This window comes from Crocodylus porosus, unplaced genomic scaffold (assembly GCF_001723895.1).
Source record: "Crocodylus porosus isolate Cpor-Errol unplaced genomic scaffold, CroPor_comp1, whole genome shotgun sequence".
NCBI lineage: Eukaryota > Metazoa > Chordata > Crocodylia > Crocodylidae > Crocodylus > Crocodylus porosus.
In genome coordinates this window covers 69,623,296-69,649,921 of record NW_017728943.1, presented here as the reverse complement: position 1 = coordinate 69,649,921, position 26,626 = coordinate 69,623,296, and the positions used below count along the sequence as shown (strand labels likewise).

Below are 26,626 nucleotides of genomic sequence, written 5' to 3'. Positions count from 1 at the left end.
GTGGCTCTGTGAGTGGCGTCTTACAGCCCTTAACTATTATTAGTCCAGGCGTGCAGGAGCATTCAGGCGCCCTGGCATGAACGAAGCATGGCATACAGAAATCTGGAGCCCTGGTAGCTTCTGTGGAAGCAGGCTGGCACCTTTGCATCTCTCAGGGGCCACCCTACCCTGCCCTCTGCTGCAGGGGATGGGGAAGACCAGCAGAGTTGCAGCAGGCTCCTGCTATGCCTGCAGCGGGTGGCACTATTGCGTCTGCCTGTTCTCCCCTCATCTTGGCATATGCACGGGGCAGGGCAAAGGACCGTGGTTTTTTTTTTGCAGCCGACACTGGCAGTGGATCCCTGCCTGCTGTGTGTGTGTGTGTGTGTGTGTGTGTGTGTGTGTGTGTGTGTGTGTGTGTGTGTGTCGGGGGGAGAGGGTTATAGAAAGGACGGCAGGAGGTTTGCCCACTGCTGCCATGCGGGGGGTTGGCACCCGGCTTCTCTGCTGCCCAGGCAGGCGGGGGAAGGGGGCTTGCAGCAGCCTCTGGCTGCTCCTCGCCATGCCTGCTGCTGCCTGGCGGGTAGGCAGGGCGCTGTGAGCGCGGGGCTCCCTCCTCGGGGAGGGGGACGGAGGCTGGTGGTGCACTAGGCAGGTGCACGCTCGGGCTTCCCATTGGCAGCGCCGCAGCTGCTGGAGGAGCCGGAGCCTGGAGCCGGCTGGGGCCTCCTCTGCGCCCCGGCCCCCTCCGCCGGCAGGTAGGGGGAGGTGTGCGCGCGCGCGCGCGTGTCCACTGTGTCTGTGCGTGTGTGCCTGTGTATGCGTGTGTACACTGTTTGTGCATGTGTGTGTGTATGCATGTCGGTCTCAGCTTGTATGTATCCCGTGCTTCCGTGTGTGTGCGTCTGTGTATATGTACGTGTCTTAGCTTGTGTGTCTCGTCCTCCTGTGTGCATCTGTGTGTGTGTGTGCCTGAGGTTGTGTGTGTCAGCTTGTGTGTTTGTTTTGTGCTTGTGTGTGCGTGTGCGCGCGAGCCCTTCCCCTTCCCCCCCCCCGCTGCCCGGGGAGCTGCAGAGGCGGCGGCAGCGGGGCTCGCTCGGGGCGGGAGGGAGGCGGCTCCCCTCAGCCAAGCCGCGCGCAGGTGAGGGTGCGGGTGCGGGACGGCGGGGGCTCCCTGCCCGCCTCCCCCGGGGCGTGCGCGCGGCCGGCCCTTGCAGCACCGCCACAGGGGCCGGGCCGGGCCGGTGTTGTGCCGCTGCAGCCCCCGAGCCGATGCCCTTGGCGGGTGGAAGATGCATCATGGAATGAGCCCGAGCAGCCGCGGGGACCCGCTCCCGGAGTCGCCGCCGCCGCCGCCGCGGCTGCCCGTGCTGGTGCTGTGCCTGCAGCTGGCGCTCTGCTTCGGCCCCGCGCAGATCACGGGCGGTGAGTGCCGGCACGCGGCCCCTTCCCTGCTCCCCGCGGGCGGGCGGGGGCACCCCTTGCACGCACGTGCGCCCTCCCCTCGGCGGAGCTGCCTGAGGGGACCCCTACGCGCGGCCCAGCCCAGCCCAGGGCGGTGAGGCAGCCCCTGCACCAGGCACGCAGCAGGTGCGCTGAGGGAGACTGGCTCCTTCTTCCCTTCTTTACTGCCCCTGCCGAGCCCAAGCGCGGCCAGGGCAGGTCATGGGCTCCCACAGGCTGTTGGCCACCCAGGCCCGGCTGTCTTGGCTCTGAACAAAACCCACCCCACAGAGGCTGACTGAAGAGAGGCTTCCCCTGAGCCCAGACACCCCTGCACGGAGAAAACTACACCCCCCCACACACAGGGGGAGAAACTACACACACATGCACCCACCCACACAGAAACTACACAGACACAGACAGAGAAGCTACACACAGCCACCCACCCATGGGGAGAAACTACATATACACACACGTGTGCGCACACATACAGAGAAACTATGTGCACCCACGGGGAGAAACTACATGCACCCACACACACATGCACACAGAGAAACTATATACACACACCTACAGAGAAACTATATGTATATGTGCACATGTGTGGAGAAACTATACACACACACAGAAACTACACACACACACACACACACACACACGCACACGCAAGAAGAGAAACTTCTCCTACACGCAGTGGCATGGCTCCCCCCGGGGAGGAGTCCAGAACGTCCTGCTGAGGGTCTGGCTGTGCTACCCCCCACACTTGCTTGTTTCTGCACTTCCCATACACAGCTTCAGCAAGCACCCGGACCTCCTGCTCAGTCCCCTCCCAAGCTCCCTATCTACCTGACCAGGAAGGAGGCTTTGGCTGGGAGGCCCCCTGGGGCCTGCTGGGCTCTTTTTCTGTCCCTGGTCCCTTCATGTCTCTGGGCAGAGTTTGACCAGGCAGCATCCACTGACTCCTTGGACATGTCCAAGGTCCTGTGGGGGCTGTCCTGTGTGCTCTGCCTAGGGTCCCTGTTAGGAGCACTTGCTCTGAACTTTTGACCTTCACTCCCCTCCATCTCCTTTCTTCTTTAGTTGTCCCCAGTAATCACTTGATGTGCACTTAGTACCTCCCCATATTAAGGGGGGCTTGCATCTTTGCTTAATGAACAGTGACCCATGTTCCCAATGCACATCAAATAGGCCTGACTGGAGGGAAAAATCCTATATGCATGGCCATTGGCAGGAGCAGAACACCTGGCTCCCCTGAACTTTATGTGCATACAGCTGGTGAGGGAAGGCAACATGCCCCCCGGAGGCTGTCAGGGCAGCTCCCCACATGCCTACGCAGGTACTGAGGTTGAGACCTGCCTTTATGCACCTCATTGCAGACAGGAAGGGCCCTCACCCAAATGCAGACAGATGAGGGAGGCGGTAGTAACATGTTTTGCTGTCAGTAGGCCTTGATTAAAAGAAACCCCATATGGCTTTGGTAAGAGCAAATAAAATAGCTCGCTTGCAGTTCTTAACTGTGGTCTATGCTACTGAGTCAAGGACACAGTTTCTGCATGTGGGGAGAAAGCAAACTGCTTGAGAATAAAGAATAAAATGTTGAAACTCAGTTCAGTTCCATCTGTTTTGAAAAAGGCCCAGTTTGCCTATAATTATCCTTTTTAAATATTTCATTAATATGTTTTATTTCATCTTTTTATTTTATTGACACAGTTGAGGTATTCTAAGCAGATAGATTTAATTGTTTGAAACTGATTCCCTAATTGGGTCTGGATTACAGAAAAAGTCTTCCAGTAAACTGCTGCACTGCAAAGTGAATATAGCTGGAATAATATTAGCAGCTTGAAAGCTACTCCAGGAGGGTGTTATATAACTGAATACAGAAAAATAAGCCCTTCCCTGATGGGATTGCATCCTTTTTGGCAGAGGGGGTTCTGGTGAAAGGGTTGCTTGGGCTTTACATTTATTGTTAGGCATCTACCAATAAATAGACATGATCTGAGCCTTGGCCACTCCCATTGTCTTCCAAGCATCCTATGGGTTACCAGGACTGCATTTGAGGTGCCTTCAAAAGGTTTAGAAGCCTAACTCTAGGCACTCAAGTTTGATGTTAGTTAGCAAATGGCATGAGAAGGTGGCCAACCAGCTCATACACAGGCCCTCTTTCTGTGACTATTGATGTGATCCAGTTTTAAACAGGTTTATCTTCCACTTCCCAGAGTGAACAGGCATTTTACAATAAAAATCCTGGGAAGTTGGTCAGGTTATCCCAGCTAAGTTCACTTTGCAGTGAGGCATCTTTTGCTGAAAATGGCATTTGGAAGTGTAGCCTCTATGTTAAGACTATAGCAAGTTTTTAACTGCTGTGATCATTAAATAACTCGTGTCTTTTGGTGGCATTTCTTACAAGAGAAGAATGTTCACCTTGATGATCTCTCTGGATGTCAGTAATCACATCCTGCTAACCGGTGTTCCCATTGGGCTGGCTCATGTGGGTTCTCTAATTTCGTTCTATGAATCCCTTCACAAGAGAAGTTTCATGAACCCACCTCCTCCCCACCCCTCAAACTCCCACTCCTATTGTTTGATTATCCACATTTTATTTAGTTGATTACTGGGAGGGGCAATGCAAACCACAGTTTGGGAGGCTCTGAAATACAGTATTTTTCCTCACTGCATGTGCTCTCGTGTGGTGGTGTGTTATATGAAACAGCTGCTATGTTTTGCCTCAGTAGTGAAACTTTATATAGGGTCTGTATCAAATTACATGTTTAAGGCACCTTGGATCTTTCAAGAGAAATACTTGTCCCGAGCCTAAAAGTTCAAACACTAAACATTTGCGTTTGATTAAAAGAACCAGTGAAAAATATTGATTGCAATTTCTAAGCTGTATTTCTAAGCAGTATTATTTTTCAAACAGTGTATCGATGAATGAAGTAGTGTTTACTGTTTACTAAATGAACACATTTCTCATGTGGAAGAAAAAATAGATCTCCTTGTTTTTTCTAAACATGAAAATGGTAAAACAGTTCCATTTTGCAATTAGAGCCATCTCTAGTTCCTGTTCTGTTATCTCCTTGGGCAAGCTACTTAGGCCATTTATTTCAGATCTTGGGTGATCATCCAGAGATAATAATTTTTGCGTCTACAGTACATTAAGTTGCATAGACCAGTATTAAGGTGCACACAATTAGTGAATGCTTTTAAAAGTTTTGTCACTTTCCCTATTTTACAGAGAATGAAAAGTAAGATACAAAGAGGTTAAGTAATACATTTCTCACAGATGCCTGCAAAAAGCATTGATGACTAATTTAAGATGCTGCAGGGCTGGAGAGTATTATTATTTGTTACTTGGAAGGGCTTTAGCTATACGAATAGCAGTAATATCAATGTGGTATAAGACAAAAATGATCTAACATGTTTTCAGAAGGCAAAAACCGATAACTTTGCTTTTCCCGTGGAAACATTAAGCGTTCCCGGTTTTCACTGTGGATCTGTAAGATTCTACCCTTGCCTACCTGAGGGCAGAATTTGACCATGTATCATCATTTTGTGATGCCTTGTTTATCTCCTGTTTTATATCTGACTATTTTATCAGTTTTATGGATTTCAGGATTCTGCCATTTCACCCAAATCAATATTACTTATACCCCTTTTGTATTTTCTCCTGTCAGTAACTTTATAGAGAATACCTCTGCCTTTGGTGTTTTTACTTTCTCAAAAGTGGATCCTGGAAAGATCCAGCAAACAAATTGTTCCAGAATGGAATTCAAATGATCAGACTACTCAAAGCTGAATGGGCCTAATTTGTCTCTGGAATTACTCAGGCCAAGAGGAAAGTAAAACCTATTGGCTTTTGCCAGTAAGTTTCTTCTAGGTACCTGGTATCTCTTCTTATTTTGCTTTTTGCTGTTATACCATAATGAAGAAAGCAGTTTTTTGGGACTAGAAATGACCAAATAGCCAGCACTCAGGGATGCAAAAAGCACAGATTGGATGGAGCTGAAAGCAAGTTATTTATGGCTGTCAAGCGTTTTGCAGATTTCACAGTTGAATATGGGTCATTCAGATGAAAGATAAAAAGTGTGTATTTATCACAAACATTCCAGATTTCTGGAACTCTATTAAATTAAGAAATCCTGGGACTTCTTCCCATGGGCATAGGCAAAAAATATTCATGTTAAAATTTGTCCATTTTTGGCTTTGGAGTTTGGACATGAGCTTTAAATTTTGCTGATGCAGCAGGACAGGTGCATAGGCAAATTTCTGCATTTTCTAGGTTAGATCAGAAATATTTTAGCACTTAGGAATGTTAGTCCTTCTGTGGATAGACTAAAGAATGTTGCAATGGCAATAGGATGGTGTATGTTCATGATGCATTTGAATCACAGTTTGTTGTGTTTTTTTTGGTAGGTGGTACTTTTTGGGATCAGATTATGATATCCTTCCTTACATTGAGCAGACCCAAATTATACAAATAGTTTCCATTGACCTGAGTGCAGCTACTTAAAATGTAAAATACTATCATCATGAATAAAGCTATTGCAGTCTGGCTCTTTGTGATGTCCTCAAATGTGTTGAAAGCAAGTGGTACCATGCAAATCACATTTTGATTAGTGCCATCTCTAATTAGTCTCTCTCTATTTTTTATATTGCTTTGTGGTTTTATTGTACTGCAACCTAGACTCTGCCTGATTCTGGATGCAATGGTTTGCAGAGGACATCTTTCTTAGGTTGCTAAGGACCGTAGAGTTGTTTCAGCTGGATAAGTCAGATCCTTTGCCTAGAATCATAGAAAACTAGGGTAAGATGGGCCTGAGGAGGTCATCTAGTCCAACCCCCTGCTCAAAGCAGGACTGTCCCCAACTAAATCATTCCAGGTAGGGCTTTGTCAAGCTGGGCCTTAAAAGCCTCCAAGGAGGGGGATTCTACCACGTCTCTAGGTAACCTGTTCCAGTGCTTCACTACCCTCCTAGTAAGAGAGTTTTTTTCTAATATCCAACCTAAATTTACCTTGCTGCAACTTGAGACCATTGCTTCTTGTTCTGTCATCTGCCATCACTGAGACAGTCTAGCTCCATCCTCTTTGGAACCACCCTGCAGGTAGTTAAAGGCTGCTATCAAATCCCCCCTCAAGTCTTCATTCTGCAGACTAAATAAGCACAGCTCCCTCAGCCTCTTCTGTGATTGTCATGTGCCCCAGGCCCCTAACCATTTCCATTGCCCTCCATTGGACTCCCTCCAATTTGTCCACTTCTTTTCTGTAGTGGAGGACCCAAAACTGGACACGCTACTCCAGATGTGGCCTTACCAGTGCAGAATCGAGGGGAATAATTACTTATCTCAATCTGCTGGCAACATTTGTAGTAATGCAACCCAGTATGTTGTTAGCCACCTTGGCAACAAGGGCACACTATTGACTCATATTCAGCTTATTGTCCACTGTAACTTCCAGGTCCTTTTCTGCAGAGCTGTTGCTTAGCCAGCTGGTCCTAAGCCTGTAGTGATGCATTTGATTCTTCTGTCCTAAGTGCAGGACTGCACTTGTCCTTGCTGAATCTCATGAGATTTCTTTTGGCCCAGCCCTCCAATTTGTCAAGGTCTCTCTGAATCCTAGCCCTACCCTCCAGCATATCTATAACACCCTACAGCTTGGTGTCATCCACAGACTTGCTTAGTGGGCAGTGCATCCCGTCTTCCAGATCGTTAATGAAGATATGGAACACAACTGGCCCCAGGACTGACCCCTGGGGCACTCTACCTGATATTGGCCACAAACTAGACATTGAGCCATAGTTCACTGTCCATTGAGCCTAATGATTCAGCCAGCTTTCTATCCACTTTACAGTCCATTCATCCAACACATACGCTGGGGATGCCAGCACTGTAACAAGTGGGGAGTGGAACAGAGGAACAGAGTGTCCCCCATGTAGCTGAGCGGTAACTTTCCACCGGTAAGTATCCTGTGCCGGCCCTGGTGCCTCTGCTGCTCAAGGTTTACAGGAAGCTGCAGCGCAGCTCCTCTCCAGGCAGGTGCACAGCATTAAAAAGTTACTGTGCGGCAAGATTTTTTATTGTGCATGGCCGCGCATGCGCACAGCTTGGAGGGAACCTTGAAGGGCACTATATTTGCCCTTTATCCAGTCATCTGGGACTGTTCCCGATCGCCACGAGTTTTCAAAGATAATGGCCAACAGCTCAGCCAGCTCCCTCAACAGCCTCAGGTGCATTACATCTGACCCCATGCACTTGTACACGTCCAGCCATAGGCTGTGGAAGGGGGGAGCTAATAGCACTTAGGCCCCTAAATGCAAGGCAGCAGTAGGACTGCAAGGCACCCCAGCCGCAGGCTTCTGGTGGCTATAGCAGGGGTAGGGAGAGGCATGTGCACAGCGGTGAGGGAGGGAGTGGGGCTGGAGCTGGGGCAGATGCTGCACAGCTGCGGCAGGATGCGGGTCTAAGCCGTGAGCGGCTCGTTTTGGGGGGGTGTCTCCTGCTGCTACGCACACCCTGGGAGGCATGGGGGGCATGTGCCCCTGGATCTGTGTGGGGTGAGGGCAGGCTGCCACTGTGGGCTGAGGCTAGGGCTGACCTGTAAATTTCCTGGCAGTGGGGCTGGGCTGGGCTGCACTTGGGGTGGGCAGTGGCCATGCTGGGAGGTGGGGGTTGGGTGCAGCCACCCCAAAATTCACTGTAGCCTCCCCAACCCCCTCTCCTAGCACTGCTGCTGCCTGCCCCGAGTGCAGCCTGGCCCAACCTCCCCACCGGGAAGACCTCAACCTGCAGCCCACACTCACCCCATGCAGAGATCCCAGGGACATGGCCCCCATGCCCTCCTGGCGTGTGTGCAGGAGCAGAAGGCTTCCTGTGCCGGGCACCCCGGATGAGCCACTTGCAGCTCCATCCCATGCTCCGTCTTGGCTGTGCAAGGCCTGCCCCAGCCCCAGCCCCACTCCTTCCCTCACCACCATGGTGGGGGGGTATAAATCAAAGCCCAGTGGTGAAGGAGGGAGCAGGGCCCTGGGAGCAGCAGGGGCTGTGGGGAGTGGGTCCTGCCTGGGCCCCACTCCCTTCCTCATCTCTGGGGCCTCAATCTGCTGCCCTTCCCCCTCTCTCCCTTTCCCCCTCAGACTTACCTGCTAAGGAGACTAAGTCCTGCAGTTAGTCCTGTCCTAGGTGCAGGACTTTTCACTTGTCATTGCTCAACCTCATGGGTGCATCCAGATGAGTGTGGCTGTGTGATATATGGGGCCACAAACATGTCTGCAGTGCAACATACCGCATAGTCAGGTGTTCTCCATGCCGCAAGGACATGCTGTTCATGCACATGCTGCTCCATATTTTTCCCTGGGTTTTTTTGACCCCTGGATATCTAGGTGTCAAAAAGCCTTGCGGAAAAAAACCCTGGAGCAGTGCACGCATGGGCAGTATGCACCACTGAGATGTGGAGCCTGGCTGCCCAGAGCCGCGTTGTGGCTGCCAGTCAGGCGCTGCCTGGCAAGATTGCCACTGCTGCACCCCTGGGAGGCCCCCAGGTAAGGCCGCTGGGGACAGCAGAGTGCTGGCTGCAGCCTCCCCTACCATCCCTGGGGTAACATGCTGCATGTTAAAGCGTCCGTGGTACAAGCATTCCCTGGGGACAGGTAGCTGTGGTGCAAGGTGTGCTGCTGCTGCTTGTCCCTGGGGTACCAAATGTCTGTGCTCGTCTGAACATGGCCCATGACATTTCTTTTGGACCAGTCCTCCAGTCTGTTGGTCTCTGAATCCTAGCCCTACCCTCCAACGTATTTACTGATCTCCCCAGCTTGGTGTCATCCGGAAACTTGCTGAGTGGGCACTCTGTCATCTTCCAGATCATTGATGAAGATATTGAATAAAACTAGCCCCAGAACCAGCCCCGATACTGGCTGCCAGCCAGACAATGAGCCATTGATTACTACCTATTACTACTGGCATGATGATCCAGCCAGTTTTCTATCAACCTTACGGTCCATTCATTGAACCTGTACTCCTTAGCTTGTTTGTAAGAATGCTGTGGGAGACGGTATCAAAAGCCTTGCTAAATTCAAAGTATATCATGTCTGCTGTTCTCTCCACATCCACGGAGATAGAGAAGGCAATTTGGTGGGTCAGGCATGACTTGCCCTTGGTCAATCCATGCTGACTGTTTTTAATCACCTTCTTCTCCTCCAAGTGCTTAGAAATGGATTGCTTGAGGACCTTCTTCATGATTTTCCAGGGAATGAGATGAGGCCGACTTCTTGTTGACTTCAGCATCTTTTCTTATGGATATTTTGTCTAAAGCACTTTGATTTTTTTAAAGTATCTATCACATCAGCCTGCTTTGTACTAAAATATCAAAATAAACTTGTGGTAATAGTGGTTGGGTTGTACAGGTGTGCATACGTGCAGAATATGGCCCAAGTTTACTTCCAGTGTATTTGTGTATAACAGATAAAAGACTGTGCCAAGTTCATTGATGAAGGCAGTCTGCAGATCACCTCTAAATTGATCAAAAATAAGTAGAAGAGGAGAAATGATGTCATTGCAGAAATTTGTTAAGTGCAGTGGTTCTCAGCATTCTGGGGCCATGGGCCAAATGAGTGGCACAGGCTGGTCTGTGGGCTAGATCAGACCCCTCACACCAGGATTAGGCTTGTCATCTCCCTTGGTCCCAGGCCCCTGTGCTGCCAGCTCAGGGCCCTGCATCACCTCGTGGGGCTCTGCACCATCTCCGTCAGCCCTGTGCCACAGGACTGGACCCTGTACTGCTAAATTGTGGCTCAGAGCCACATTCCTTAGTACCCCATTGCCAGATGGGATTCTTGTGCTGCCTCCCTGGGAATACACTGCCAGATTGGAGGCCCCTGGATTGGGGCCCCATGTCACCTCCCTTGGCTCTGCACCATCTCCAGCCAGCCTGTGTGTCCAGATCATGCCTCAGGTCTCCTTTGTGTGCCAGTCTCACATGCTGTCTGGTCCGTGGGGCTCCCCACTGGTCCAGAAACTTGGCAGCAGGGGAGCAGGAATTGTTGCCGGTGCTTTCCTGCCACTACATTTTTGGATCTGTGGGACCCCTGAGGACCATGCCAAATGTGGTCCTTGGGCGAGGAGTGGAGAACTCCTGGATTAGTGCATGTGAAAATACGCGTGGCTTGTGCATGGAGGCTGAATGCATTTGTGTTGCCAGAGATTTAGCTCATTACAGGCATACCTCAGAGATACTGCGGGTTCGGTTCCAGACCACCGCAATAAAGTGAGTATCGCAATAAAGTGAGTCACACGAATTTTTTGGTTTCCCAGTGCATATAAAAGTTATGTTTACACTATACTGTAGTCTATTAAGTGTGCAATAGCATTATGTCTAAAAAACCAATGTACATACCTTAATTAAAAAATACTTTATTGCTAAAAAATGCGAAGTGAGCAAATGCTGTTGGAAAAATGGCGCTGATAGACTTGCTAGATGCAGGGTTGCCACAAACCTTCAATTTGTAAAAAACGCAATATCTGCGAAGCGCAATAAAGCGAAGCGCAATAAAACGAGGTATGCCTGTACTATACAAGATAAAGCAAACTCCTTATGTTATTTTACATTTTCTAATTTGTTACTTGCCCTGTCATGGAAGGAATAAGCATATAAGTTTCACCTGGTTGGCATACCTTCTGCATGTTAATTTGGATAAAGTGGCAGTATTTTCCCATGACATTACATTTTTTTAAAATACTTTTTACATAACCCATTATGTTGGCACTAAATTTGGTCCTCTGTGTTTGCAGAAGGGGTTCTCTATGCTTTTTCCTGAGCAGCTGGCTTACTCATATGATTTGTCTAAATTGGGGTGTTTCTTTTTCATGTGTTGAAAACATTGGAACCATTTGCTAATACCATCTGTGCATACCAAGCACATGTTGATGAAATGTGTCAGACATACTTTAACAGTCATGAAGAGCAACCCTTGAATATCTTTTCCTTTATTTGGTCATATAATATAATATAATATAATATAATATATTCACATTCGTTGGTTTTCTGCATAATACAGGATCATACAAGGCTTTCACTGTGTGGGGAAGTTCAAGGCTGTATTAACAGAATTTCTCTGTTCCACCATTCTTTTTGTCTTTTGTCACCGTTACAGATCTTAGAAAGATAATACATGAAGTTAGACTGCAATATCACCACTAACACACAAAAATTGTTACCTTTGTTATGCTAACAGTAATAATGATAATAATTTGTAGCTCTTTGGTATCATACTTATTTATAAAGCTCAGAGCAGTTTATAAGGATAGGTAAGTATTGTTATCTCTTATTTATAGGTGGGGAAACAGGCACCAAAAATGAAATGAATTACTTAAATCATGTTTTATGGCAGTGACAGGGCTAGTAATAGAACTCTGGAAATAGATTTCAGAATTCAAGCTTAGTGCTGCGTTGACTTGATTATGGTTATTTTTTCATGACAGTGCAAAGGAAAAAAAATTGAAATTGCAATTATAAAAGGAGGGTTTTAGGGAAGTATGTAGAATTGTCTTGATCTCCATGTGTTTGTATGGCATAAGCCTCTGATGTATTTTTCTAGTTTTGCTTCATATCTCATTGAAGTCAATGATAGAAATCCCATTCACTTCATTGTGAGCAAGGGGGTGTGTGTGTGTGTGTGTGTGTGTGTGTGTGTGTGTGTGTGTGTGTGTGTGTGTGTGTGTGAAAGAAACTACACAATCAGTTTTCTAGGTGTAATTTATTTGCCGTACTGCTTCCAAACAGCATGGGCCACCCATGCTATTTTCATCTGTATTAGTGATTGTTTGCACTGTACAGGTTGTTGAACAAAGACCCCATTTTGCAGGTGAAAGACATACATTTTATAAAAGCTAATTTTTAGTAGAGTTGTCAATAGAATCCAGGGCTCTAATATGGCATTACATCTTAATATGACCCTTTTATATTGTTGGCTATCCTTCTTCACTAGATTATCCTCCCTTTTCAGAGTCTGGAATGGAAAGAAAGAGCTGTTAGGCAATATTCCACTGCTGTCTATAACTAAACAATAGTTATGTAACCCACTGGCAATGCATATGTTTGTGTAAGTGGCAGTGGTCTGTATTTTACTTTCAAAGGTTTGTGTTCAAGACTTGCTACTAACCCAGGAAGGAGTCATTATGGTTCTATGTGGTGGAATGTCTGTTGTTCTAGTTTAGGTAAGGGTAACAGGTGCATTTATATTCCAAGGTATTCACATACTTTCCTTGCTCAGAGGGCAAGGCCACTATATCAATCACTTATGTAGCAGAACCAAAACTTATCTGTGTAGCCTACTGTTGCTCAGAAATCCTAGGACACTTGTACACATGATGGTTGTCACGATGTACATGTGATGAAAATTTCAATTATGTGGCTTAATAGCATCACGCATTACACATGCGCCAGTTTTGGGGGTTTTACATGAGTTTTCTTCATTGCAGTAAACTATATCTGGATGTAGTTTAGTTTGCAACTTTGCAAATTGCAATGATGTAGCTGTCAGCTCTCACCCTGGCCTGGGAGAGGCAGGCAGGCTCTGCAGAAAAAAAGGATTGGGCCCCTCACCACTTGTGCCTTCAGCAGCTGCTTGCTGAAGGCAGAACTGGTGAAGGACCCAAACATTTCTTCTTTCAGTGGAGCCTGCTGGCCTTTCCTGCACCCGGAGGTGAGCTGCCAGCAGGCTGAGTGGCCCCTGAGCTGTGGCGGCATACCCTGTGGCCACCTAGGCAGGCTGCTAGTGGGCCAGGTGCTGACCCAGCTCGGAGGCCGCACCCAGCCCAATCCAACAGTTCCCCCAGGCCGCCTGCTGGAAGCCCATCTTGTCTGTGCTTGTAGACTTTCTTGTGTATGCTTTGTATACTTTTAGTGCTATAGCTGTGTTTTAGCAATAATAATCAGTATTCAGGAAACATGGGTATTTATTATGAGACAGGAAAATTTTTCTCTGCATCACATCACTCACGCAAACAGTGCTACAGTATTTTTAAAGGTATTGTGGGTACCCTGTGCTGTTGAAAGCCTACAGGAGCACAGTGGCAACAAACAAAGAACCCAGTCATTTCTTGACAACCCTGGAGAGTGGGAGATCTTTGGAAAAGAAAAACTGTGCTGGTCTAGCCCCTTTAGTCTGACCTAGCCCCTTTTTGTGTTTCTTGTACGTGCTCAGTCTCTGTAGGTTGCGCAACCCTTCTACTGGCTTTCTTCTGCTTAGTTGAGTTGTCTTATATGAGTTAGTGACCTTAAAGAAACAGCCATCCCTTAACACTATTTTCCTTCTTTTCTCTGCTTCGCTTGGTGGGATTCCTAACTCCAGCCATGTCCCTCATGCCTGCTCCCCATCCCTGTCTCTCTGCAAGGTAGCTCAGTCACTGGCTTTACTGGAAGTATCCTTTTCTTTTTTTTCCCAGGAGAGATGAGGAGAGGAGAGCCATTCAATTCTGATAGTATTTGACTGCTTTCTCTCACTGTTAGCTCTCTCCAGTGTATCCCACAGTTCAATGTGAGCTGCAAAGTGTCTACAGTATATTGGCCAGGCTAGTTTTCACCACGAGTGGGATATATTAATCCAAAATTGAGGTTGCAGTCCGAAGTGGGGGTCACAATGAAAGTTGCAATAAAAATGACTTTCACAAAGCAAAATGGAGTTCACAGTTTGACAGAGACCTGCTCTCACTCTGTCATGCTTAGTGCCTCACAGGACTTGAGCTCTCTATCACAAAATATGTTGCTTTATATTAGTTATGGAGGAGTAGGAGAAAAATTGGAAGAAATGGCCATGCAGACTAGAAGGGCATAGATATAGAACAGTATTAATAGTTTGTGTATGTGTGTCTGTGTGCATTTACACATTTGGATGTACATGTTAGTCTGAATATTATGTGGGTGCAATTGCACACACACTTGCCAAGTTTTCAGCAAAAAAAGATAAAAACTCGAGCTGAAAACAATTTACAGTTCTCATTAACAGTCACTTGAAGGTTATCATCAAGTAAACACAGCTTCTTGCACAGTAGTGATGGATGGGCATTGCCTCTAATGTTTCCATTTGAGTGATGGAATTTAAAAAGGATGTGGAGAAGCTTGAGAGAGTCTGGAGGAGAGCCATGCGCATGAGCAGAGGGCAGGAAAACAAGCCTGATAATGAGAGGCTGAGAGCTACGGGACTCTTCAGCGCAGGCTCAGGGGACCTGGTGGCTGCCTATAAGTATATAAGGGGTGTACATCAGGATCTGGGGGAACGCCTGCTCACCAGAGTGCCCCAAAGGATGACAAGGTCGAACAGTCACAAACTTCTCCAAGACCATTTCAGGCTGGACATAAGGGAGAACTTCTTTACAGTTCAAGGCCCCAAGAACAGACTGCCACCAGAGGTGGTGCGAGCACCTACTCTGGATTCCTTTAAGAGTCAATTGGATGTTTATCTTGCTGGGATCCTGTGACTCCAGCTGACTTCCTGCCCCTGGGACAGGGGGCTGGACTCGATGATCTTCCAAGGTCCCTTCCAGCCCTAATGTCTATGAAATCTATGAGAACTAGCTCATATTTTGTGTAGTAGCTGGAGAGGAGCATTTGGCTAAGTGCATTTAGGTTCCATTTAATTTTATTTAATATGCAGTGACTTATAAAGCGGAAGACTTAATTCCCTCAAATAGATACCATTGAGAGAGAAATATATCAGATAACTTAAGTTCACTGGAAGGAGTGGGATGTTGTCAAAAACAGGCTACAGAATACCTTTATGCAGCAGACTTGATTTGATGGGTAACCCCTGTCTGTCTTAGATGCTATTGATCCATGCAGTTTCCTGTTCCACATTCTGTATGTATGAAAGTTTTCTCATTCCCTCCCATGGGATCCCTGGAAAATCCTATAGACAGAACAAGTAAATCTATGGTGTTTAACAAGTTAATATAAATCAGCCGTATCAGGGAACTTATTTTTTAGCAGGGAGTTCCCTGATAATTCAAAGTGAAAATTGTATTATATTTGATTGATATGATCTTTCTATACATATAATCAGATTTTAGTATTAATGCCATAATTTAAAAATATATTAAGAGCAAAGTGATAAATATACACATATATTATGTACATTAGCTCCAGATTAATGTTTATTTATTTATTAGATTTATATCCTACTCTATGCAAAGGGCTCAAAGCAGCTTCCAGTAAACCAACAACCAACAGAGAAGATTCATCAAAACCCAGAAAGTCCAATTCCTTCCCCCACCTTCCCCAAACACTGCTTACTGTCCAAAATGGAGCTCAAAAAGATTTTTCTATGGCCCATTAACATCTCAGCTATGACTGATGAAATTACTCTTTTGGACTTTTAAAGTTGTTTTTTCTACCTGTTATTGGAAAGCACATTTCTAGGAAGTGATCTAAATCTAGTTTAAAGCCTGGTAATCTTTTATGTCTCTACTCTACAGCAATAGGCCTGGCTGATGTTAGTAGTCCTGCATCTTATGTATGTAATATTTTATAGGATACTTACTCTCTATTTATTTTTTAGAGTTGTTTGGACAGGAAGGACAGAAAACCCTCTTGCTATTGTTGGTAAAAATGCTTATTATTAAAAGGACGTTTGTTCTTTATGTGGAGTTTTTTTTTCTAGCTTTGTATTCAAGTAACTATACAGTTGTGAGATTCTTTTGAAGTGCAAAACTAAAGCATTTCAGGCAGTTGAAACAAAACTTTCAGGAGATTTAGGACCAGTTATACTGGATGTGTTAAAACAGTTTTTGAAGGTTTTCTTTCACATTTTATTTTTTTAGAATAGGGATATTGGGATTTTCCTACTGATTACTCTGCATTCCCCCTGCAAGTTTTCTTTCCCACACAGAGCCCTTCCTTCAGGTCAAGAGAGCTAGTATAACCAGAACTACTGCTATTGCTGGAAGGACAATTTTTGATCTTATATGCTGTCTCCTAAGACTACATGACAGTGTTCAAAGACTTGATTCTTTGGGTCATATCTGGGGGAGGGGGGTTTGCTTAAGTCTCACAGGATTTGGTCTTGTGTGAAACATTTATAATACAAATTGAACAGTGAGATTGTGATTCAGGGGTGCCAGTTCTTAGAGGTGGGCTTTGAACCCACAGTTACCCTTAAGCAGGGTGTTCTCTTGCTTCCCCCTTTCATGTACCAATGCTAAGTCTGCCTGTCTCAGCATATTTGGACTCCCTATCCATGCCTTACTCTGGTAAATCCCAGATTTTAGTGTTGTTTTGCAGCTTGAAGAACTGCTTTTGTACAGCAAATTGAAATCTGCCAACCTGTTCTTTGTCCTTCTTGGCTAGGGACAAAATTTACACATTAACTGGAAGTGATCACTCAGCAGGGATCTGGGTTTTCCATTTCCCATGGAAAAAAAGAGTAAACTGCAGATTTTATCGGAGGCAAATACAGATTTCTCATTTTACCAGAGAAACCCGTTCATTTGCAGTTTTACAATGAGTCCTCTGCAGGCTGGCAGATTTCCAGCCTACAAGGGGTTGGGAGGGAGCAGGAGGAGGGTGGGCAGGCAGGGAACACCTTGTGGATGTATATGCACATGGCCCCAGGCAGCCTGGAGAACAGCTCCTGGAGATAAGTGAAGGGAGGGGAGGTGGGGATTGAGCAGGGCTGGGGCTGGGGCTGCTTCCCAGCTGGGCAGTGCCTGGGGCTTGAGGCTGCATTACGCAGCCACAGGGCCCTGGCAGAGAGTAGGGTGGGGCTGTGGGTGGCGCGTCCGGGGGGCGGGGGAGTGTGGGGCCAGCTCCCAGCCACTGTGCATATTTTCAGGGGGCAGGGGGACCTGCGCCCCCCAGATCTGTGCATGGGTTGGGGGTGGGGCAGACTGCTTGCTGCGGGCTTGGGGAGCTGCTCACCGCTGCTGTGTGCGCTCCTGGGAGGTCGGGGGACCTGAGGCTCCCAGATCTGAGCATGGGGCAGGGGCAGGGGCAGCATGCTGCCTGCTGCCTGCTTCAGGCTTGTGCTCCCTGCCCTGCTGACCTCTGGGGCCTCTACAGCCCAATGAGTGCAACCCGGCACTGCAAAGAACAGCAGTGCTGTGCAGGAAGCTGCCTGCCAGTGCAAACTGCGCTGCCCACATTCATGGCACGCAGTCCCACACTGCAACCCCCACTGCAACTGTGCAGACAAGGGACACCTCACCAAGGCAGCATGGAGCTCACAGCAGCAGGCAGCTTTCTGCACAGCTCCACAGTTCTTTGCAGTGCCATGTTGTACACTCTGGGCTGTGGAGGTGCTGGAGGATGGCAGCAGGGTGGGAGCCCATAGACAGCAGTGCACAGCGTCTGCCCTGCAGATGTGGGGGGCATGGGTCCTCCTGCCCTCCAGGAGTGCATGCTGTGGTGGAGAGCAGCCCTCCCTGCCCTAGCCAACAGTGGGCAGGCAGCAGGCAGTGGGTGGGGATCCAGGCTCTGCTCCGCTGCAGCAGCTGCCACCTCCTGCCAGAGGCAGGGGGCTGTGGACCCGGGTCTCTGGCCCTGTGCCTGACAGTTGAAAGCCCCTCCTGGCAAGCCTGGGGGAGCAGGAGCTATGGGTGTGGGGGCAAGGGGCACCAGCAGGGCTGGGAGGGTTGTAGGGGGGGTAGTGAGGGACACAAGTAGGGGTGGGGGGAAAGTGAGAGGCGCCAGAAGGACTGGTGGGGGGCTATGAGGGGCACAAGTAGAGCCAGGGGACTGTGGGAGGCCTTTCATTTTAGTCACATATTTTAGGTTTTTTAATCAGGGAATTTGTAATATTTTAATCAGGAAGAAGCAGGATCCCTGGTGGTCAGAAACTTGTTTAGTGATCTTATAAACCAGTTTCAAAATGGCTGAAACTGGTTTAAGATAAACATGGTTGAATGTAGTATCAGACTTAACTGAGTTAGGTCAAACCAGTTCATGAAACTTCTGTCTCAGAGCCCTTCCTGGTTCAAGTTAAACCAGAGTCTCCCAGTATCCCAGCATGCTTTGTAGCCCTGGACTGGGCTGTGCTGTCTGCTCCAGAGATCAGGGTTGGTATCGCCCCTCTGCTCCCTAGCTGGAGCAGTGAGGGCTACTGGCCTCACTGCCTGCTTTCCCCCCAGGCAAACCCCTGCTGGGGTCTGAGGGTGAGGGGGGCGTTAAACTTCCCTTCCCCCGGTACACAGCTGTGTACTGCCCTGCCCTGCCCTGCTTACTTAGTGCTGGCTGCAGCTGTGGACTACAAATCCCAGAGGCACCTGGAAGCAGGAAGAAGAAGTGATGAGCAACCCTGCAGAGTCCTGCTGGTGTAATTTTGGACTGCAAATCCCCAGAGACCTCAGGGGCAACAAGAAGAGAAAGCAAACACACAGCCCATTCTGGCTATGTGCCAGAGAGCTGTGCTTTAATGTCCCCCAGCTTCTGGCTTCAGCCACTGCAAGCATGTGGCTGCATTTCCTGAATCAAAAGTGAATGTCTGTTCATTTGCTTATTGGTTCAATCTTTGCAGTTTAGATTAATCTGTAGAGACTGAATCAATTCAGCCTCAGGTTTTTTGACTACCTGTACTTAGCACTTGTCATCACACATTATGAATAAGCCTGTCATGTGATATGTAAGGTCCACATGGTGAGAGAATTTTTCAATGGGCATTGCCCCCAAACACAGCTGGTTCCTAAGTGTAAGTAGAAGCAGTCCAAAAAAGCCATGTACTACATACCTCACCAACTCACATCTCCTTTGAAGGCCTGTAGATGTCTTTGCACCTGGTCAAGCTGTGTGCCACACATCTCACTAGGAGATTAGGTTTCAGAAACTCCATTTTGTATTTCCCTACTCTTCTTTGGAGACTGAAGATCTTTGCTTTCTTTAGAGTCACTCTGTGTGAAACACCCACAGGTCAGAAGTATTCTTGACAACAAGATAAATTAAGAATAGGGGAAATCAGATTGAAATAAACAGAATAATTTGTATAGCATCCCTCAGCTGGGTACTTTACAAAACCCTGTGGAAGCAGGCTTCCTCTAGTTTTGATATAGAGATGAAAGAAAACTTCATATTTCTAGAGAGCAAGTTCTTTTCTGACCTTCCAGACCCCCGGGTCAAATTAACAGCCTCTGCCTTTTTGTGCCCAGAGAGCTCCCTCTCTTCTTCCCCGTCCTTTATTCCTGTCAATCTAGGGCTGTCCTTCCATTTTCCAGGATAGTCATCTGAAAATTAACACATGGCTGAGGTCACTGCCTTCCTCCAGAGATGGTCTGGGAGGTTGCAAAGGTCTTTTAACTATACTTGCTATCTCTCTTTGAAAAGCAGAGCTGCCAAATTCAAGACCAGCCTTTCCCAGATCTTTGTGGGTTTTTTGCTGAGCCTCTTTTTAAAGCATTTTACAGAACTCTTCATAAGCCTTTCCAGTGCCATGAAATACGAATGATTGACTGACCCTCAGTCATTGGATGTAAAATTAGAGATTTATCTTCGTGGTAGAAACAGATACACTTTTCCCATGGTGGGTGAGTCTAGGTGTATCTATTTTATCTGACTCATCTATGAAAGATTGTACCAGGTTTATCCACTTCTGTAATTGGGGGGTTGACCCCTGGACTGATACATCAATAGATACCTCCTTTCTGAACGCTTGTGTGCCCACTATCATACTGCATATTTCTTCATAGCTAGCAGTGGTCCAAGATTTGCAAAGCTAAAACATCAGCAGTGTACTGCTGATATGAGTCATTATTATTTTTAGCTCCAAAGAGAAAACAGTTGGTGGAAAGGCTTTACTTGTCTTGCACACCAGTTGTGGTTTCTTAAGGACAATGTTTCCTTCTTTAATCAGACTTCTGCAAGATGTAATGCAGCTGTTCAATTTCTTTTTATTAAAGTATCACTGAAGGTGATCTCTTGCTATTCTTGTGTAGTGGGTTTTTTTCCTTATTCTTTTTTACTTCTCAACTACTGAAACTTGAGCTACTGCTGTGTTTGCAGTAGCGGAGGCAGAGGTTATCTAAACTAGCAATATATAGCAATCTATGGAATATTTTGCGGTATTTGCATCATTTCTTTTCTCAGTTATTTGAAAAGTGTATTATTTAAATCCCAAAGATTAATTTAGTGAATCAAGATTTGTGTAGTACTGGTGAAATGAGGGATTGTGTTTCTTTGTGGCCACTGATTTGAGGAGCAGAGTTTGGAAAACTATACTGTTAGGACTTTTTTTTATAAAAACACATTTCCTAGTCTTCAAAAGCTCTCTTAGCCTGGGGAAGTCGCATGCTATTTAAAATAAATGTAAATTAATATTTGTACCACACATGATTACCTTTTCTGGTGACATTTGCCCAACCGTTAGAGTTCCTTAGAGTGGAGGTTAAGGGTTTAAATTTAAAAAAAATGTCTAAATCACTCAGGAGGCTGTCTGTCTTTTTTTTTTCTTCTTAAATTAAAGTAACCTGAATCCCCATTGACTTTCAATGAGGCAACAGCTTTTAAGTGCCTAAATCGTCACTGAAGTCACTTGGGGAAAATAGCTTTGGTTGAAATTTGCAGAAGCACCTGAATGTTTACCAGGTCCTAGACTGAAGGCTTTCAGCTTCTGATCTAAGAACCTTGCTTTTGGGAATGCATTCCAAGAAGGTTGCAGAGCTGCAGAAATTAGTAGGAAACTAAGATATATTAAGCAAGTTGTTTTGAAACAGTTGCTTTTCCTAAATGTAATCTCTTTTCCTAAACGTAATCTCTTAGATACTCACTACAGCATGCAGAGATGTATCTCCTTGACCACAATGTGACTTAACCAATTTTACAACATGCTTTAACCTGTTGAGTAGAGGTACAACTACAAGCTTCTCTGAGACTATAGGAGAAAGCAGCTAATTTGCTACTAATTGCTCTGCGAATACTTGGTATTAGTGTACCATACTTTTCGCGCCATATATATATTACTCTGGCTCTAGGGCCTGGACTTGGCATGCTCAGCCCAGAGCCAGTGCAGGGTCCTGGACTTGCTGTGCCACCCCAGTTCAGCATGCTGGTGCTAGGCCATATGGCAGGGCCCAGACCAGCACACCAGTGTTGTAGCTGTGTAGCAAGCCTGGGACCCTTGACTGGCTGTGCAGCCACATGCTGGGTCTTGGTGCACCAAGTCCAGGATTGTGTGTTGTCTCTGGGGCTGTGAGCCAAGTTGGACCTGTGTGCCAGGTTGGTCTGGAGCCAGTGCTGGGGTAAGGGACTTGCCACATAATCCTAGCACTGGCAAGCAGGATTGAGCCATACCATGTGGTCCCATCACTAGGATGCTGACTGCAGAGCCATGTGGAATGCCTGGGACTCTATGCTGGCTCTGAAGCTGGCTCTGGGTTGCATAGTCCTGGGCTTAGTGCTTTGGGCCCACCCCTGCACATGGTTCGGAAGCCAGTACATGATACTGTGACTGAGGACTAATCCTTTGCATTGGCCTGAGCTTGCGTGTGTTTGGGGAGAGGGGCTTACCCTGGGTCTGGAAATTTGGTATCAGGGAGGGGCTAAGGAGGGAGCAGTGGCAGCATTAATTGTGACAATTAATTACTTAAATTAATTCAGCAATTAACACTACCACCACCCTATCTCCCCCATTCTCTCCACCAAATTTATGGACCTGTGGGGAGCCCTTTTTTGTATATAATACACACCCCAATTTCTACAGGTTGGTTGTTTGGGGAAAGGTGTGAGTTGTATGTGAGAAACTATGGTAATTGAAGCAAAAGCACTCCATCCAGGAAAGCAATAGTTTTTTTTCAGTTCCGCCTAGTGCTTCTGCACACAGAGCCCCTTTGCTGGAAATACTTAGCCTTGTGTAAGTCTAATTTGAATTCAGTTTGTATGGAAAACCTATGACCAAGAATCTTAATGGAGTAATAGTTAACATGTGCTCTGTAATGAGGCTACATTCTACTGTATGTGAAAGATTTATGGGAGTTAAAAAGTGGGGAAAGGGCAAAGAACAAGGAATGAAGGGGAGAATGTGCCTTGCATAAATAAGGGAATAGCAAGCTTAGGCCAAGGAAGACCTAGATGTCTTTCAAAGAAGTCTCGTGTGTAAGTTTCAGGCTTGCTTCAGGCAGTTTTAGCTTACTGAGCCAGCACTTTACAGTGGCTGATAACCCGAACTGACACTGACCTTGGCAGTCTTACAAGGGTAAGCTTCACAGAAGGATGAACTGTTTTCTTGAACAGTTTTTTCAGTATATTAAGCACAATTCAGTATTCCTTCAGCATTGATTATGGGTGTCTGATTTATTCCAAAACAAACATATTATTTATTGGAGGTAATGGAAAGGGGATTCAGTCTCTGTTTCTGTTTGAGCTTCCCTGCCACCTTTAGACGACAATACTCTGTGATGCAGTGTCAGACCTCTCTCTCCCCCTCCTTCCATCTCTCCTTTTCATGCTTCTTGAAAGCTCTGATGCCATGAAGTATTGTAACCTGTATTGTAAACTATATTGTTTAATAACTATCTTCACTCGCTTGTTTTGTGGTTTGGATAACAGTAATTTTCTCTGGGCTTTTGGTGTTAATGCCTGGAATATGCATCATGGTCTTTTATAGATACACGTGCAGTTGCAGTTGTACAGGCAGTTTGCAAGCACCAGAGGTGCTGGCTTGCTTTGAGTACATCAGTATTAAGAGACACAGTTGAGGCCATTCAGCTACAAATGATACTACTTTAAGCCATCTTCTGTGCGCTGAATCATGATACCTCTTGCTAAATATGCCAGGGTCTGTGGGTGTTGAATACCGCCTGAATGTAAATCCTTTTTCCTGTTGAGAGCTCTCCAGACTTAGGAACAAAGTGCCACAGTGGGAGTAGGGCTCATTGGCAGCCTCCCCATGTAGATCACCACTGCTTCTTTTGCTGGAGAGGTTGGTGCTGGAATTGCATTTTATCAGGACCCTGTCCTCTAACTCAGAAGGTTGTGATGGAGTGGGCAGGGCTTGAATTATGGTGGAGCTTGGGCTGAGCCCCCCCATAAGAGATGAGAGCCCCCATATAAGATTTGAAAATCATAACCTGGGGAAGTCTTTGATTTTAGTAGGGCATCGTGATGGACAGCCCAATTTTTTTTTTGCAGACTGCCCCCCCAGAGTCAAAGTATAATTGAAACTCTGAGAGTGGGCAGTGTTTAGTTGCTTGTCCTGCTTTAGGAATTAATGGGACACTGTCATGGTTGATGGGGTCAATCCCATTTTTTAGTTATATTTTTAAAAAATTGAAATGTGCTTCTGATACAAAAGAAGCCCTTTCTTCAGGACTTTAATGGAAGCAGTGTTAAAGTTCAAGGCCTTTTGCTGAGTGACCCACCAATGACACATGTAGGATATTGGACTTACTGGGATGCTCTCATGGATATTACAGGGTCCCTTTGTTCTTTTTGCTTCTGCCATCCTTGAACAAATGGAGGAATTAAATTGACAAGACTTTTGCTGTGCCTGCTTTTTAGAGAGGAGAAAGTGTATCAATTTCAATACTCTGCCTGGACACACAAACCTGAGCTGGCAAGGAAAACATAATATTATGGGTATGTGTGAGACAATGACCGAAGCAAAATTCTCAGCTTTTTAGGTTTTAGCAGTGGCTGTTGAGTTTGAGAACTGGAATTTTAACATTTATGGACAACTGCAGTTTTTTTTTCCCCTGTATCATTGAGGCATTTAAATAGAAACTGTAGTACAGTGGTAGGAGGATTTAATTTTGTTCCATCTGCCTGACCAGCCTGACCTTTCAAGGATATTACATATGCTAGGAGTCAGGCTCTTAAGCTGATCTCTGTTGATGGCACATAATTGATTTTATTTCATGAAAGGGGATTTTTTTATTGTGTCCCAGCCTGGCCTGTGGTCACTTGCACATTGTGGGAATTATCATTTAACCGAACAGAATGATGAAGTGCACCCCCCCACTAGAAACGTACATGTGCTCTATTTGTGCTTTCTGCACTGAAAGCAGCGTTAGTACAAATGACAGCTGTCTATGAACATTTCTCATAGGGTACTGACAGATGTGTAGCTTCCTGCTGTAACTTATGGTGCTTTGCAGGAAGTGCCATGAGTTACAGCGTCCGCCCTGACTCAGCAGACGTTCACTGTTGGGTCTGGTGGTGTTGGGGAATCGAGCTCCAGTTTGGAATGGCTGCATGTCTGCAGTCATTCTTCCTAGCCCCGCTCCTTGCCCTGTAGTTCTGGTGCTGTCTTTGGAAATGGGGGGGGAAGGGAGAGGAGGGACTTCCATCTGGGATTTGCCCAGTCTGTGGTGGAGGGTAGGATTGCCCAGCCTGTGCTTGATTTGAGCCTGTCCTCCAGTCCACATAACATTAATGAAGGTGCTGTGCTTTGGACCATCTTCATCTGAACCTTCATGTACTGTAATCGTGCAACAATCTGAACCCTCATGTAATGAGGGTTCAGATTGTCATGAGATTGGGCACTTTTAAAGTGCTCTGCATGTAAGGGCATGACTGTAGAGTGCTTTTAAGGGGCCAGTTGCACAACAAATATAACTTCTGTCTGTCATTATGGCGTACAAAATAGTATATGCTAAGTTCTTCAACCACAAAGACTGAAGACCACTGTGGTTTGAAAATTTGGCCCATAGAAAATAAAAGATGAGCACAGAATTGACATAAGAGGCTTGTAACTTTTAAATTAGTTACAGAGGGATGAATAGGATGAGAATTTGTAACAGTATGTGAAACCTTCTTTACTGTTTAGGTCAATGTTGGCCAGAGATGGACTTAAAATTATTATGATCTGACAGAGTTTAATGATTTGTGTTCTTGTCAGGGTGGTATCTATTTCATGGCCCCATACCACTTGATACTACTTTGGTATGCTTGTCAGGGGAGAGGCTGTACATTGGGGAATTATTTATCCACTTACCTCTAGAAGATTTTTATGTAGAATAAAGTTTCCATGTTTTGATAGAGCTGCATGGGGAAGCCTGCTGTCATTCTGGGGCTAAGAGGTGTTACTTCTAGAGTCTATCCTGTTTCATTATAGTCCATCATGTCATAAGTGAATAAGTAGAGTACTTCAGCCTCTACTCCTACCTGCATGGTACTTTCTAGCTGTCTGATGTATGTTTTGGAAATACATATTTACCTTCATTTTTCAGGTTATTTTTAATCCTAACTAGTGCCATTTAAAAAAAAAAAAGTCATGTTCTCTGTTGAGTAAACGTCATGTGTGATTACCTGATACTTGCTATAAAATATTCCCTGCCAGCTGTAAACATGGTATTCACAAAATCAAAACAGGAGTGTCTGTAGGAGTTCTGTAGGTCCAGATTTACAAAGAGATTTAGGCAAGATGGTGCTCAGTGTTGTCACACTTAACTTTTAAGCACCCAGCTCCAGGAGTGGAATCTACAAACTGGACTTAGGTGCCTAAGTTCCCTGTATAATGCATAGGGAGATTTAGGGGCCTAAAATAGGATTCACAACATCCAGCATGCTGAACTGTGAATGCCTAAGATAGATAATAGGGTATGGTGGAGCTGGGGTGGGCAAAATGACACCCAGGCAAGGGTGTGCAGGCAATGGATCACAGCTCTGCCCTGGCTCTGGACCACACTGTCACTGCTGTAAGATCCTAGCCCCAACCCTGGAGCAGCATCCTGTCCACCCTGCTAACACTGCCGGGGCCACCTCCATGGAAACCCTGGCCCCACACTATCACAGTTCGGCTACTGCTGGTGTCTCCATGGAAACCAGCCACAGTGATGTGGGCAGAGGCTGCTGGGAAGTGGAGTCCACCATGGACCCAATCCAGCCTGTGGGCCAGACTTTACCTGCCTTTGTATTGGAGGGAAGGGTATATCTGAAACCCCATGTCTCTCCTGCCATGGCCAGCAGTGGTATGTTTAAGCATGCTGCACTGATCTGCATAGCTACTTCATTAACTGGAAACAGTGTGCCCACATCCACAGTGAATGGGCAGTTTAATTAGTTTGGGGACAAGCAAATTGGCTTTGCCACTCAACAATGTTAATCACCAAAGTGCTGCACTGATACAGTTACAGTGCTTCTGGTGTAGGAAGTAGGTGACAGCTCTTAAGGAGCAGCATAGCGTTCATGAGCATGTTGGTAGCAGGGAAGGTAAGTTTACTGAGTGCCTGTGTTCTTAAGCATCCTAGTGCAGCTCTGCTTTAGGACCTCATAAGAAACTGGGGTTCAAAGTGCTAACCCCTA

At 46.3% G+C, this 26,626-nt stretch overlaps 1 protein-coding gene across 3 annotated transcripts in view; it reads left to right on the top strand.

The window, feature by feature from the left end:
* Window positions 1-671: 671 nt before the first annotated feature.
* The window catches only part of SUSD4 (sushi domain containing 4), a 140,467-nt gene continuing 114,512 nt past the window's right edge, over window positions 672-26,626 (top strand). The window contains exons 1-2 of one of the 3 annotated variants that reach the window (XM_019549527.1): window positions 672-737; window positions 1,241-1,404. In XM_019549527.1, coding sequence (XP_019405072.1) covers window positions 1,272-1,404 — 133 coding nt within the window. In that variant the 5' untranslated portion in view covers window positions 672-737; window positions 1,241-1,271. Of the gene's footprint in view, window positions 738-1,102; window positions 1,405-26,626 lie in introns of those variants that run through there. The other 2 variants (XM_019549528.1, XM_019549526.1) reach the window with 2 other exon arrangements.